The sequence below is a fragment of the Saccoglossus kowalevskii genome, unplaced genomic scaffold (genome assembly GCF_978046115.1).
Source record: "Saccoglossus kowalevskii unplaced genomic scaffold, keSacKowa6.1 SCAFFOLD_162, whole genome shotgun sequence".
NCBI lineage: Eukaryota > Metazoa > Hemichordata > Enteropneusta > Harrimaniidae > Saccoglossus > Saccoglossus kowalevskii.
The window spans coordinates 100,683-117,785 of NW_028188665.1; the positions used below are offsets into that span (position 1 = coordinate 100,683).

The following is a 17,103-nucleotide window of genomic DNA, read 5'->3' on the forward strand; positions in this document are numbered from 1 at the left end:
CATGATAAGTATAATTTTGATAGGACCATAAATATAGCCCATGCCAAGGGCGCTGTTCCACTAGGCATGGAGGTCAGTTACCACCGATTATTCGTTGGGGGGGGGGGGTATAAACAACTTGAAGAAGATATTTACGTAATTGAAAAACGAGACTACTGAATTTTTGAATATTAAATCTGAGTGACAGCTGCTTTGACCTTTATTGAAAGGTTTACCCCACACTGTGTCAGTTTTTTAGATTGCTTTTTTTCTGCACAATTTTAACATAGTTACGTTGTTTACATGTTTATAAACACAACTATGTCTGTGTTACGTCACTCACTTTCTAAACTGACTAGAAGCTTTGTTTTCGATGGCTGTTAGGTAATGAAAACCGAGTCCGTTCAAGCAAGAAATAGTACTGCATTATTCATCAGAAAACAAGACAAACGGAGATGTTAGGAAACCAAGTTTTTAATGTTTCTTTTCCAACGATATAAACAATACATATGCTCTCCCGTTTTAGTGTGTCGCGTGCACCGTTTCTTTCCAGTTAAACATTGTACAACGTAGTTCTAGTTCGTATTTACGTTTCTTCAAAAAAAGCTCGGGTTAGTTGACACAAACAACTTATTGTTGTTGTTGACCGTGATTAACCACGTAATTGAAGGGTGCATGTGGCAGAAATACTGTTTCGTAAAGCGCAAAAGCCTGTTGGGAAGGAATTTCTGAGATTGATGGCGCATATCGAACTATTCGGAGTTTGGAATAAGGAGCGCCTGGCGAACTGTTCGAAATTCGGACAAGTGGCGCGTTCCCCCATTCTCCTTCCCAGAGTTCCTTGCGGTTAGATCACCGAAAGTATATATTCGTGGAATAGAACTCTGCCTGGGAGATTGGCGTTCCCCAACACGTATGTCATCGGTCTATGTTATTTTATTATTGCCGTACTGCTGCGTTTCTAGACTCTCGCGTTCCGTTTCAATGAGGGCGGTGTTTAGCGACCTTTGTACAGAGTGACCTTCAGCTGTCGCAGGGAAAGCCGGCGAGAAAGTGTCAGTTCATAATCTTGATAGTTGACACATTTTTTGCGTACGAGGGCGTGGATGTCGCCGTTCATGAGTCTGCCGATGGGTCTTGGAGGTGTAGAACCTAGGAGACATGTTATGTAAGTAATATTTCGTCAAACATACATATCAAAACTGTGTTCTGGTGTTGTCGATCGGAGATTATTGTTATGTACACTCGTAGTGAAACGGTAGTGTCAGTGAATAGCAAAGCCCGACTTTTTAACGACAGGACTGTACTGACTGGCTCACAGCGCCGATTACGATAGCCACTATTATGTATACCAGTATCCCAGTTACCCTGGCCGTAAGTACTTGAATATTTACAATTTTTGGATGGGGTAAGACAAGAAATAGACCAGAGTTACAAGTGACCCGCCACTGTTTACGCATTTCTTTAGTCTTGCCTACGTATGATAATATAATCACCGAGCTCCATGCATTGTAGTTGTACGGAGGGGAGACAATGGTTCAATAGCTTTGAAGTTTATCGGCCAGCTCAGTAGCTTTTTTTACGTTCAGCCGTTGCAGAAAGTGGCAACTGTTACAGGTACTAAGTTTTGACACGTACGTCAGCACGTCTTGGGCAGCGGGCCACGGCGTTTTTTTTTACGTTCTACCGCGGCCGGTTTTTCTGTCTGCTGAAAAGGTGCGTGCTACCACGGACGTACTAACAACCAAGGACTATAATTTGTGCATGAACGCGCATTTGAAATTTTCAACCACTCTCATAAATATGTAAATCTACTGTGTCACATTAAAAGTAAACTCGTGACTTCTGATGTACACTGTACTCGTCATGGCCCTGCGTACATGGCTGTGTAGGGGTGATATTTACATTGGGCTTCTAAGGTCCCGATGAATAGGAGCGCCTCCACATTCACAGACCTGTACACAGAGCTATACTCGTCATGTCAGCGAGTTTGGGGGGATTAAGTTACTGCACCCTGAAACGTCCCATAAATACTATTACTAGTATTAATACTAGTAGTAAAACATGAGTGACGAATGGTGGCCCAATAAATCTTAGATCAAGTGCTAGCCATTACTATCCACTGTATTTTATAAATAAAGTCTGTCCAACATGTTGCAGAAACGATGTTTTAGCATAACAAAAAACACAGGCAGGTTTTTCAACATTGTTTACCATCCATGAATGCGTCTGTAAAGCCTCTGACATGCTGTTTTCCTGTGATTGCGTAATACCGCGTTTTATGTGGTGAAAGTTCATTGCATCAGTCTCCTCTATCACAGGTTCGAACAAGTGACGTCAATTTGCTTTGTATTCTATCACGTCCACGAATGTTCAAACACAAATGTTTAAACAGTGCATTTACGTCGATGACTTGCGGTTGAATTATTTACCGAAGCAATCAAATGGCTTGGCTCCGGCCACGCAGTGGTGCTCAAGAGAAGAGAGTGAGTGACATGTGTAGCAATGGCCAATGGTTAGTAGTGGCCACTTCGTTTGTATCAACGTCACTTCGTCCCTATGCAAATACACTAAACTCAATGTTTGCCGTTTTTCATAAAATAAACCCACGTAATAATATTTCATGTTTTTTTTTTACAAAAAAATCTCCAAGACCTAGGTGGAAAATTCAAATTAGTTAAAATTACAGAAAAATACATAAAAATGTCTAAAGGCATTTATTTATTCATAGCGACGAGTATATGTAAGTGGGCGTGTGATAACGTGATATTATGAAATAATCAGACATACGAGAGAATTTGAATTGATCATGATCTGTGAAGCCCACTTTTACTGGGCGACCAATGATTAAAGTTGAAGGTACCGTGAACCGTGGAGATCCATTATACCTGAACCACGTACCCATACAAGAACGCATGTGCCCTGGGGACGACGAAATCAGCTACGACCCAATTAATGGTACTACCCTCAACTTTTACGTCCAAATTGCGACTTGGCCATATTTGCTGGCGCCATTTCTTACATAGTATAGTTTACAGTGGTACTAAAATATACTAAAACTGCTCAGAATAGAAAATGACGAAGCATTTATGTTTTTCATTCTGATACTCAAAGTGACTTGCTAAAATTCCTAAATGTTATACTGTAATACAATGTATATATATATATATATATAGTCCGCGCCATCTATTTATCAAATATTTTCAGATATTTTATCTTTTGTGTAACGGTGTTAATATTCCACTGGCAAATATAGACGATAATGTACGTCTTTGCTAGCCATTGTCCGTTCATTCGTTCATAGCACATCTTCGTGTGGCAGTATGGTTATGTAGTAGGGCCGTGAACATCTAAACATACCTTTCCGTGAAAAAAAAAAAAAAAAACTTTTGGGCGTAGTTACCAGCCATTGCAAACTCAATTGCTATAAATATTTCCCGTATACTGGCCCAAGATATCTTCTGACGAAGTACGATCGTAAGATGTCTTGTACAGATTCCATTTTACTGTTGTTCAGGCTTGGAGTGACTGTGAACACAGAGAAACTCGTCACTTTTGAACATATGCACTTATACATTTTTATTTTATGGTTCCTTTGAACTATGCATGTCTGTTCTCAGACTTATTTTAATGCTCCGTTTCTGTTTCATCACGCTCATTCCAATATAATTTTTCAATCTAGAGATAAGTTGTATTCGTTAAAGCCGAGATTAATGAATTTCACTAAGAGTGCCAAATTTTAATCTGTATTACTAGTACATTATTGATTAACACCTTCCACCTGGTAGACGAGGTATATAGTGTTCAGCTTGATCTCAAAACCATATACCCTGCATATACCAGTACTTGGGCAATTCAAAACAAAATGATACTCTTCTTCTATTATGTCACATCTTAACGGGCTTACTCGCTCGTCTCGTGGGATACATTCCGTCCCACTCCTTTCCCACCATGAGCCTATAGGTGGATATTCTCAGTCTGGGTCACGGTAAAGCTCAAAGACTGCCCTGTACTGCACTACACGGCCATAAAGTCAAATTGGGAGGAGTTCCTCATTAATGGTCAGTCAGGTTTTTGCTATTTAAAAATAAACATTATAAATTTCATTGCTGAAGTTTTTGTGAGTTAACATATATTTTTGTGTCGACTATGTTGTTTTCTGGATTACCAGTTTCATCTAGTCCTCTATGATAGAATGAATATAGTTTCATCATTTTTTTTAACTTCGAACACACCCCCTCATTATCTTTTTAGTTTAAAGCGCGGTAGTCGTCGCGCTGCGCATGTGCCACATTTGTGTTGATAAACATTGATTTTCCCACAATCCAATGGAAATCACAAGTATGAGGTTTGACCTGGGCGCGACTTGCACTGATTACCGCCGGTAACTCCTTCGATGCCTTCCAATAACATAAACATTACTTAATTAAAGCTTGGAAACGTCTCAGTTCGTACTCTTTGATCTGCGCAACAGTCAAAGTCGCCATCTTTGTTTATATGAGACCCATATATCTCGCACATGCGCAGCGCGACGACTACCGCGCTTTAATCACGAACCTTCAAACCCATGATTTAATGTACAATTAGATGAAATTTGAAGTTGTTTGTATCTAGCCGATTACTAGTATGTCGAATCATTTCATGGCTTAGTGTACTAGGGACTAGTACTGGTACGATCACATCAGCAAAAATTTACATCGTTATTTGACCTGTTGTTGACCTGGCAGTCTAATTGAGGCCCATATTGGAGTGAAATGGCACTAGCAATACGTCGAGCTTATGCCAGCATGTCACCATTTGTCAGTGCGTTTAATCTCCTGGTTCGCTCTATTGGACGCACTGCAAATATGATAATAACGATGACGTCATGATGAGGTAGGTTGACCTTGATTTCAGACTGTTCACTGCATGCCTAGACCCATCTTCATAGTGTTCCTGCACGCGCAAGAAACGCGATAACCAACAATGCCACGATCGATTATAGGGGGCTTGTTATTATTACATTGAATCACACTGATTGATTATTCTAGCATTTCACTGTCCACTCAACAGACCCCCCTCCCTATGTGCCATATCTGAAAATATTTGTCGAATACCTCTAGTTTGAACCCGTGTGTTATTGCAATACACATTGCATTATACATACGTATACACTGTAAATTTGTCTGATCGATTATTTGATGTACACGCAAATGTCATAACTATGTGCTAATTAATCAATACAGCTGTGTGTAGTGAAATGGTAGATTTATAAAAAAAAAATACCATTAAATTTAATTTCGAGTATTTTGCGATGTAGTTAATATTTGGTGTCAATGGTTTTATTGGTGCCATATTTGATCCGTGTTGTTTTGTAATAACATTACTTGCGTGTCTGTCACATCGGCCGATATCGCTTCATATTACTACATTTCGAAAGACTCGCTGCTGAATTGTAATAGCGTTGCTCAGCAACGTGTATTCCTTTGACTGTGGTGTGAAATCATAGACAGTATACTATACTGTCTATGGTAAAATGCAGGTTATGACATAAAATATTATAGCACATCAGAATAGAATAGAATAGAATAGAATAGAATAGAATAGTGCTTTATTGACACCGTAAAGAAAATATTACACTTTTTTTTTTTGGTTAAGTACATCATACGTTGCCATGGATTCACATAGATAAATGGTGGGATTCATAATGTCGGGTTGCATTCTAGTATGTTCATTACCGGTGAATATTCGCATGGGATTTATAGGTTCATGATAGATAGAGCCAGGCATCTTATTGTAAATCCTAACACGAGATAAAATGTCTCTGTTTTGTAGGATTATGGTCGTGGTATTCAGAGATAAACAGTGTCTCTATAGACCACAGGAAGTTGTGAATTTGTAATAACAATTTAAAAAAAAATAAAAAATGAGATTTGCTCTATTTCCACTGGTAACATGCATGGAGCTAGAAAGCTCTACCTCCATGTAATATGTAATACTATTATTCAGCGATCTTTATCATAGTATATTTAGTATTTATCTCATCGGTTTACAACTTTCGACTTCATGCAAACCCGGATTAAAACGTGCATGCTTGTTATATAACTAACACAACTGCATTATTCACGATTATTTAATCAAAGGTTAAAATTTACATAACGTCAACGCATTTTCAAACTGATAAGATAAAACCAGGATAGAAGAATAAACAAATACAATGAATCTTTGTTGAATAATTTTTAATGTGGAATTTTACCCCCCCCCCACTACTGCATGTATAGAGAATGGTGTTCTCCGTGTTGGTTGGTCCATGGTTGGTCCAGCAAGTTATGTTGGGGGGGGGGGGTTAGCATGGGTTTAGCATGGAGCTCCATGTGTCTAGCTCACTGACTTTGCAGTGAATAACTTGTTTGTTTGTTTATGGTATTATAATGATGGACGTTGTCAATACATGTTAGTTTGGGTGTAATTGAAGACTCAATTTCAAGGTTTGCCATTTGTTTATGTTTTCCTCCATGCTGAAAACACGCTACGTGACGACTAGACTGGCGCAGTCGGGCGATTAATTTTTGTAGTTTAAATAAAATTAAAAAAAATCGCGAAATGGAGGTGTTAGCGCGAAATCACCCCGACTGGTTTATTCTGCTGGACATTCATTGCTATTAAATATTCCTGAATGCTCCCAGGTGGGCGCGGAAACACTTGCAAAATGATGTGAACATGGTGAAGGTCACACTGCAGACATAACATGGCGGCACGTTGAAATTCGAGTTTGTCGTAGTCGTCGTTTCTAATTCATCACAATTTGTAAAAAAGTAACTAGTACTAGTAGTAGATTTTTTTTAAAAATCAGCTGCTACAACCAGCCGACGTCTTCTCGGTCAGAGATCAGTTGAAGAGACGTTGTGATTGGCTTAGATGATTGTCAATTAGAACATCATTAACATAATTACCCGTTGAAAAATCGACGGGTTCCTGCAGTGTCAATAGAGGGCCATGCAGAATAAACCAGTCGGGGTGATTTCACAGTTACAGGGGATTTCGCGCTAACACCTCCATTTCGCGAATTTTTGTATTTTATTTGAACTACAAAAATAAATTAATCGCCCCGACTGCGCCAGTCTACGTGACGACCATCGCTCTTTGAAGGCGTTCGCGCAGTGACGAGAGCAGAATCGTGGCGGTGTGGCAAATCCAGGATGCCAAGTGAGTCTTTGCTAAATCATAGACCTTAGAAATACTTTTATTTCCAAGGTCTATGACGAAAGTGACAAGGTTGTGTCTAAACTCAGACAACTAATTATCCTTCTTGTATATCTGATAACAAGTGGTAAAGCTTATTTACATTAACTAGAGTTTATTTATATACTATTCATTTTATCCCAATGAAATCTTGACACATTATAAAATATGATATTCCTAAATGACTAGTTGATTAATTATTAATTTCTCCTAACCAGTGAAATATGCAGGTATTCTGTATCTGGCGTCCGAGATGTTGACTGTGCCACTGGTTGATGACATAATTTACTAAGGGACTGCATATATAAAACAAAATGAATAAATTACATGAATTTTTCTCTTGGATTTGAGGGCCTCGACACACCGTTGTATCATGGAAATACACTTTACACTGTTTTACGGCCTTCGCTGTGTCTGTACCATATTGTTTTTTTTTAATTAAAATGCAATGCAATGCGATTACGTGCTAATTAATAATCTTTCGAGGTGTTCAATGATGCATCTTTGTCCATGCGCTTTTGCTGGGGTATTGGTTGCGTGGAAAAGTAGGAACTCGCAGATGGCAACTTTATAGTAGTGCCTGAAACGTGTACACAACAGAAATTGAGCCATTCTCGTCCCGGATCCTCATATAATTTTACGACGACAGTGGCACTAATTAGAGGATTGTACAGCTCTGTTTTTAGCTGCTAACATATACACGGGTCTATTGTCACCACCGTACTAGTTTGAACTTGCATACTCATTGATTGACGCTGTGACCGACGCGACAGGTGGTAATATCCAGGCAACTCTACTTTTCTATACCCGTGTTATATTTTATGAGGGATTTAGCTAGTGCACGTACTCGAGTACCGTGTCCTATATTCACGGTATACATCGACTACGTGACTAATTTACACTTACAACTCAGTCCTTGTTTCAGTGTCATGCATGCTCATTTTAAAGTTTTCTGTATCGGCGATGTATGTAAATATACCCCAGGCCACTGTACAGTTGACCTCGTTATCTGCATACATTGAATATGCTCATTAGAAGGTCTATGATTGAATGAACTCGCTGCCGAAATGTCAAATATGCCCATAAATCCAATGAAATCCATGATCGATCACAAAACAGAAGACGCAAACACAGTAAATTTTCGGGGAAATAGTTGCAAAACTACACTAGTCATGATAATAGTGAGATAATATGGTGAAAAGAGCTTGACAACTTAGTTGATATTCGCGGTTGAACTAAGTGAAAAATTCACGGTGTGAGGGTAAATGACCTAAAAACAGTAGTTACGTCCGGTATGGGGAGTAGCCGCCGGTTTGACCATTGATCTAACCGTCAATTGCGACCGTAGAAATACAGGTGTGACTGGCCATGCAATTTGAGCAGAGGCTCGTAGTCAATGTCTCATAGCAGGCTTGGCATATTATTTGAGAATGACCGTCGCAACCTTCATGGTCACTCGTCTGAATCATGTGTTTTCGTCCGGCCATGGAGAACGTCCCAATTCCTGGCGGCACAGACTATTATTACCTGATGCCGAGTTATCCGACAATAGGCGGATACCAACAGCAAGGTGAACGATGCATAATAAAGATAAACCCGATAACAATTACGTGTTTTTTATGGGGGGGGGGGGGTTACCGAGAGTCATTGGGTATAAAATATATAGTAGTACTTCCAATGATAAGGGTATAAACAACACACTGCACAGTAGATATGTCTATTCAGTGCGAACAAATGTTACTTCTAATAGAATATAACTAATTGCTTTTAATTAGCACTAGGAATAGTAACTGTACATGGTTTTTTACATAAAACTGTGAGCTACAGGCCATATCGATCAGGTTAAAATTTGATGTATTGTACGGCGTGTATTTTTTAAATTTTTTAAATCTTATTTTATTTGCACTATGTTTTTTTTTTTAGTATTTTGTAATTATCGTCACATACCTTGTTGGCTTTTGAGATAACCACGAACTTACAGCAAATAAATAGTACATTCAAATGAGATAAAATAAAGTATAGGAAAAATAAATTATTAAATTCAAAAAATACAAGCCCAAACTATTATTTTACGCACAATTATTACAATTTCCTGTGTTCGATTATACAATTGCCGGCATACAATGTGTTTCTTCCTCTCAGAGGTCAAAGATCAATGTTAAAGATGAGTCGTCTCTTCTTGTCTAACTTATGATCCATTACGTCAACTAATGTGTGACTACATCCGGGTCTAAACCAACCGGTTCGGGTCAATGACGGCACGGTTTTCTATTTATAAACAATAGTCGCAACCGACGGTGACGGCTGTGCATGGTGGTCTCGTGACACTCCCAGAAAAGTGAATACGCACTATTTCAATAACGAGCTGTCATAACACACATCGTAGTTCGACGCAATTGTCTGTAGTTAAAACTATCGACCTTTATTTTGTGCTGGTTTTACGAGCAAGCAAGTTCGTAGGATATTGTAAATCCCCTTGTATATAATATACCATATACGATTCTAGTCGAAATTTCGACGTAAGTTTTTTTTTCATTGTACTTTTCTTGTATCCAATAACCAGGCCTTTCACGAGTTATTGAATCAAAGTGTAAAATCAACGTGTTTCGTGTTATCGCTGTTTCTCTCTTGCACAAGTAATCGCCCGCGCTCACTATGCTTGCGGTAAGGTCGAATGGATTTAGTTTGCGCATGCGTGCTCCACTTACAGTGACTAATACCTGTGTAAATGATGTCGGGGATTGCACCATATCTATTATTGGCTGTACGGTTAGTTTCGTAACTATTTTCACATTTAGCTCGAAGAACTACCCATCCATACATGCTCACACGACTCTTGTTTTAATATAACGCCATCTACAGGGGAAAAAAAACACCGTGTACATGTATGTGTATTATGACTGTATGTAATACACATGGCCTCCTATTGTTATCGCAGCTTAGTATGTAAGGTATACAAATGTATATTCATTCGTATGTATGCATGTATTTATTCATTCTGCATAAACTCTTGTTTCTTTTTTGTTTATGAAGTCTTGGTTGATAATATGAACTCAACGTTTTTACTAATGGTTCATAATATGACTTCGTATTTGACATGTATGACTGAATTGTAAAAAAAGCTCATTTCTAATGTTCATCTACTAGTATATTGACGCTGCCCGCACAGTATCCCCCTTGAGCCTCATGGAGATAAATGAGTAACTCTCAGTTCGAATTGCCTAGCAGGCTCAGTAGCAGCCAGATTTGCGCGCAGAATTCTCGTTTGAATATTACGGCTGTGGTCCCGTTGCGTTTCACGTACCCGCATTATTTTGGATGTTTGTAAATTATTACAGTTATCAGATCTGATTAGCTCGCTGACTCGGTGTTAATTCACGCCGATAATTACCGACAGAATAATGAGCTTGTTCCCGCCCGAGTCCAAGTGTTTAATTCTCACGTGGCATTCTCGTGCATACCGTTTTATATCACCGAGAACGCTAGTTTTTAATGATCACGTCATGTCGATGGTTTTTAAGTTGTTTTTTAAAGTCATTCTATTCTTGTAATTCATATACTCAAGCGCGGTGGTCGTCGCGCAGCGCGTGTTTAAATTTCATGTAAATAAACAACGTATTTTACACGCGTTGTATACGTCGCCATGAGTCCCATATCGAACAGGACCCAGCACGACGACTGCCGCCTTTTAAACGCGGTGACTATACGCCCTACCCTGAGCGCTCCTGGTTACGACATATTAATAAGTTCATTTAATAATGAAACTTTGTTCTCGTTTTAGTAATGGGATTTTAGTCTACAGAGCTCAGTACTTCTAATGCCAGCAGCATTTCTAGGGTGGTTAAGTCTGTGCACCCTGTAATAAGTACGGGACCAGACTGGCGTATGTGTGTTAAAGGTCGCCTCTGTTCACTTCTATAGCATAATGAACAAAGGCAATCTGGCAGCGTCTTTTGTAGGCAGTACGTTCACGCGAATCGCCAACTTCTATGTTTATTTATAGTTTTTTTTTTTGAATGACCTTTCACATACATATATAGGTACGCACGGTCAAAACGAAGCTGGTACAATGCAGCGCCCTCCCCAGACACACCTTTATTCTATATTTTTCGTAGACGATGACTCACGATGACCGGCATTCGGTATATTTTCCTGGGAGACTCGCCTCATAATAATTATGACAGACAGGAAATTCAGTTTGTTTTGAGAAATTAAACACGTTGTATGACCCGTGCGTTTGTGTTCAATTCACAGGTATTTGACGGCGACCACACCAGGACACGCACGCTAGCATTGCGACGACCAACCTGACACTCGACGCGAAAGAGAGTGTCCCCCGCTCGAAGTCATCTCTAATACAAATAACAATACCAATATTTACAATATGACGATTGATTCCTATTACGACACGAACTATGGAACCTTGAATGAAACTTTGAACGGCAATTACACTTTTACGCTCAATGATAGTATCCCGGAGATCGGAGAACCAATGTGCCCCAAGGGACTACCTCCCGCTGCTATTTACATGAAAGGTGGGTAATGACATCATTCACCATTCCCTATTGGAGAATTTCTACATTTACTTGTTCAAGTTTGAGTTAAATTACATTATATACTACACTATCACCTATGCATGATTGATTTTACGAGGTAAATGTGAATGAGACACTTCACCCCTCACACTGGACTTCCTATACAACTATATATGTATGGGCAAATCACAATTTAGATTAAGCGACACAAACGGTGAACCGTCACCGAAGCTAAATGTACCATGTTTTATTTAAAATAATTTCTCGTTCAAACACGATTATTTTCAATACCTATATTTCCACTTCGATGGTGACTTATTACTGTAAATGGGGTAATTATTCACTGGGTCTTAATTTTGCTTATTTCGCTGACTGGGAAATGCGTTTAAACCCACTGAATATGCCTGAAACGCTAAATCAGTGAATTTTAAACCCAGTGAAAATTAGTAATTTTACAGTATACGATTCGTTCATGTTTAAACCAGGCGTGTGCTGAGGGAGAAACCCTGTGAGTTGGCACTCCTACACATGCAAGTTAATATGTGTTTGTATTATTTGTGTGACATATTTACTCCACGTAGTTGAACAATCACCGAAGCTAAATATTTCCAATAATATATAGTACTTCGACTTTAAGGGTGAATTATTATGCGTTTTTTTATGTTTAACACAGACTTATACGCGCATTGAGGAAGCCTATCACATTTGTTTGCATGACATATTTCACGTTGTTAAACTACTAGTATTAACGAAGCTTAATTGTATCATGTTTTATTTAAAATAATTAGTTCTCGCCCCAAAACGCAATTTTTCAACATGTTTATTTTCCTATTCCCACTTTAACAATGCATTATACTAGTAGTAACGGTTCGTTTATTGGCTTGTACGTGCTCACAGGCACCGTGTCATTTGGCACTCCTACACGAAGTTAATATTTGTTTGTATTATTTGTATGATATATTTCACTCCATGTCAGTTAAATATTTATTACTTTTATACACCCGATTCGTTTATTATATTTGCACATCCTATTTCTATATTGAGATTTATTAGTCGCTAGTTAAACGTGTATTGCCATTTACGCCAAAACCAGTGTCAACCTAACCAGTTTTATTTGAAAATTGATTATGAATACTCGGGTGTATGAGTTATGACAGGAATGACACGCACAGTGCTTAATACCTTATACCCTCCTGACACATACACGCAATTTTTATTGCAATTTTAGTTCCATGTTTTAATTGTAGCTCAATGCATTTTTTTTCAGTTCTAACCGGGAAACACATCGCGATGTTATCGCTAGCAGCAGTCTTCACCCTAATCAATCTAATCGTGTTCATCGACGCATTTATCTTTCTCAATGCCCAGGTTCCACTTAAACGAAGAAAGGCTAGGATACTTTGGATATTAGGCATTTATCCAGTGAGTCAATACACCTTGTACATCGCGCCCTCTAACGGCGAAGCGCCTACATGACGTAACGGTCAATATCCACAGCGTCCATATTATTTCGAATAATGGTCGTCCGTCAATAGAAAACACTGTCTTTTGTTTTAGATATTTGCTATATACTAGAAAACTAACAACTAATTGCACAGTTTGAGCGCTATTGCTTACATAATCAAGGTCTTGGCAGAAGCAATTCGCTGCTAGTAGACGCACGTTAATGTTAATTTCACCGGGAGTCATTTTTGTAAAAGTGATTTCATGTTAACTCGTCTAGCCATATGTGCTAAGTGGTAGAAATATGGAGGTATTAAGAAAAATATATATTATTAAACTATTGAAAAGATTAATTATTAACGTTCCTATGATTGATTGTTTGCAGGTGTTTTCAGTGTCGTCATTAATAGCTCTATGCATTCCACGATCATCGGTTCTTACAGGGTTAACCTCGTCTATGTGAGTCCTTCAATATTCTGTCAAAAATTAAATAACCACCTCCTGATCTGTATATTATATGTTGTCAGCATGGGTAAAAATAGTACATTGAAAATGCGTGATAGTGATTAACGCGAGATTGTTTCACGTAGGCAACAATCAGAATTTTCATACTTTCGAAATTTTGTGATTATCAGTATTATTTGAAGTTTTATTTTCATACCCACAGGTATTTGTCAGTTGCGTTGTATCAATTTATGTTGCTTGTGTTTGACTACTTCGGTGGACTTACTGCAATGGTCGCCATGTTAAAGGGACAGAAGATGTTCCTGGGAACACCACCTGTTTTAATACTATGCTGTTGCTGTATGCCTAGCTTAAATATTACGCGGTAAGTATTGAGACAGTTTGAGTACGTTGTCAGAGAGTCTGGTGGAGCTTAGGAAAATATTACGAAAATCTTAAAGTGTTTGAGAAAGTATCCAATGCGTCTTGTATTATTTGAGAAAGTGTACAGAAAGTCTGACATGGGTAGAGAAAGTATTCTGAAAGTCTTGTAGTTTTTAAACAAGTATTCAGAGAGTCTGATGGGGTTAAAGAAAGTACTTATTGTGACTGTTTAGGGCAACATTTTGACCTCTTGTCATTGCAAAATAAATGTCGTAAATGTCGATTGTATTTGCCAGTTCCTTTCACATGTTTGCATATTTTGTACAGAATTAATAATTATGTAACATACTTACCAAAGACTCCAGTAACCGACACCAACAATACGTTTTCCATTTCGTTGCACTGTAATGAATACTATAAATTAGTCATCATTGATTTTTTCTTCTTACGGATTACGTAATTCAGAAACTAATTGTTTATTACCACCATATTATAGCCACACTGCTTTTCCACATGTTTACTATCGAATAAGAAATACAGTAAACACGATGGAAATTGTTTTTACACACAATTGGATTGCGGTTCTATTTTTATCCAATTATTTTTGCTACCATGAAGACTAATCAGTAATTTAGATCAATTAAACTTAAAATACGTTTTTAATAATACCAGCAATTGTTTTCTGCAGACCCAGTTTGAGGTGGTTGAGGAGACTGGTGTTACAGGTTGCTGTCGTCAGACCAATAATATTATTTATTTGCGCTGTTATGTGGGCTGACGGAAGTGCTCTCTATATCCCAGGAAAGGTAAGGGAGATTTATGATTTTACAGGCACCTGTTTATTGTTTAGTGTGAGATGTACGCGTGAATGTTTGATGTGGTGATGGGGAACCCCCGCAAACAATCACTGACACAGTAAATTGGGAATGTCACTAAGCGAATCACAATGAAATAATCCCTCGCTTCGACGAATATCGACAATAGTTATACAGATCGCACAGTATATACAATTCGTGGTACAAACAGACAAATATAATCTATTCCGATCACGTAATGTGAATGTGTATAATAACGCACGTGTTCTTCTCTCACAGTTTACTCCAGACGGCGCTTTTCTATATTTACAAACAGTGAGCGTGTTGTCCACGCTGACTGCGTTCCAAGCGATCGTCATCCTTTTCAAAGTGTCGAAGGAGCCTTTGATGAATTATAAAATCGTGCCTAAATTCTTCAGTATACAGCTGGCAATGATCTTTAGTAACATACAGGGTGTCCTGATTGGGTTCTTAATTGCTGGAGGGAAAATACCTTGCACCCCAACGTGGTCGTCAGGAATGGAAGGCATGTGTAAGTAAACACAGTAAGGGCTTGTTATCGATGTGGTTTGGCCTGGCATCGCTAAGATGTAGTGACCTGAACTGCGGTGATAACATTCAACTAATCGCAGACATTTTAACTCCGACAGTTAAGCGTTGGGGTCGCTGGTAACGAGGCATACGAATGTTCTCGCCAGTTAGTCTCTTAGTTTGACAAGTGAAAAGTGCAAAACGTGAAGTTGACCTCAGCATTTCATTCTTTTATTGTAGTCATCGACAACGCACACAAACTAATAGTTTCAAGATTCATTTTTTATATTTATTTTGTTTTACTTACAGTTATACACAACTTCGCTCTGATAATCGAAATGTTCACCTTCTCCTTACTGGCTCGATTCTCATATCGTAAGAGGGCTGGTAACCTTGACTACGTTGCTCCACCAAGACCGTCATTCATGAGGCCGCGGTCGTCGATAAGTTTCAAGTGGCAAGAACGAAACGGGGACACGGAAAACTATCTGAAAGCGAAGGGCGAATTTAAAGAGATTGAGGACATGTGTAACGGGAACACGATCGTAGCAACGGTACCCAAACAGAACGGGTACGCTGACATCATAAAGACTGATCTTGATCAGCCCATCAGCAATGTGTGACGCTGAAGACGCCCACGTTGCCTAGCAACTGTCTCCTTCATAGGGCCGTCTACTTAAATTTGGATTTAAACTGGTGCACCATCTACTTATTAAATTTGGGTTTAAACACAGCACATCAAAGTCACATTAATGAGATAAAGCAATGTTTACTTACACTGTATATGTAAATATGAACTAGCCAACTTCATAAGACACAATTACGCTTGCTTTTTATACTTATTTGAATATTAACATATCAATTATCATGTAACCCTTCCTCCTTAACATTATAGTCGATTTTTGTTATTAGTTTTACTCACCTATTAACTATCTACTGAATCTGGTGATGGTCTAAGAAATGCTAACCTGATAACTAACCAGATTTCTTTTTGTTCAGTTTTCTATGAATAGTATAGTTTGACCAAATTCACCATGCCGCTACATTTTGATTTATCGAAGCTCACAGTCCCTATATAGGGATTGTGTATTATTTTTATATTGTAATATATTGGTTTTACCTTATTTTTTATGTTATTTGCATTTATGTGTCTGGTTATACAACGTTAAACATTGTAGGACAATTATTTTTCATTTAATGAGGCTGAAGTGGTTACTTAGAGGGAGTATATTATCTGAAAACTAATATCATTTCATTGATGAAATGTAATTCCATTTACATCACAGCAATATATTGTAATTACTGTGAACTAAGTTGTAAATCTACTGATTGTTTTTATTTGTGATTTATTTTGTAATAATAAATTCTTTTTCAAGAAATGCATTTGTATGTGTCCACCAACTGAACGCAGAATGTAAAAAATACAGAAAAAAATCGGGGTTGCCTCCAAATTTAAAATATATATTATATTGTTTATAATTTGATGAAGATTTTAAAATCATGTACATGACTTTGTAGTCAGATTCATTAGTATCGTTCCTGCATACAGCAAGTCTTTACTATGACTTTGTGGTCAGATTCATTAGTATCATTCCTGCATACAGCAAGTCTTTACTATGACTTTGTAGTCAGATTCATTAGTATCGTTCCTGCATACAGCAAGTCTTTACTATGACTTTGTAGTCAGATTCATTAGTATCGTTCCTGCATACAGCAAGTCTTTACTATGACTTTGTAGTCAGATTCATTAG

At 38.1% G+C, this 17,103-nt stretch overlaps 1 protein-coding gene across 1 annotated transcript; it reads left to right on the plus strand.

Moving 5' to 3' along the window:
- The first annotated feature begins 1,014 nt into the window (after positions 1-1,014).
- Positions 1,015-16,731, plus strand: LOC100372211 (organic solute transporter subunit alpha-like). The gene is made up of 8 exons (XM_002732778.4): positions 1,015-1,147; positions 11,455-11,735; positions 13,003-13,157; positions 13,564-13,637; positions 13,846-14,007; positions 14,695-14,812; positions 15,101-15,353; positions 15,662-16,731. Exons 2-8 carry the CDS (start codon positions 11,585-11,587, stop codon positions 15,973-15,975), a joined length of 1,227 nt encoding a protein of 408 aa, XP_002732824.1. The 5' UTR covers positions 1,015-1,147; positions 11,455-11,584; the 3' UTR covers positions 15,976-16,731.
- Positions 16,732-17,103: the final 372 nt, after the last annotated feature.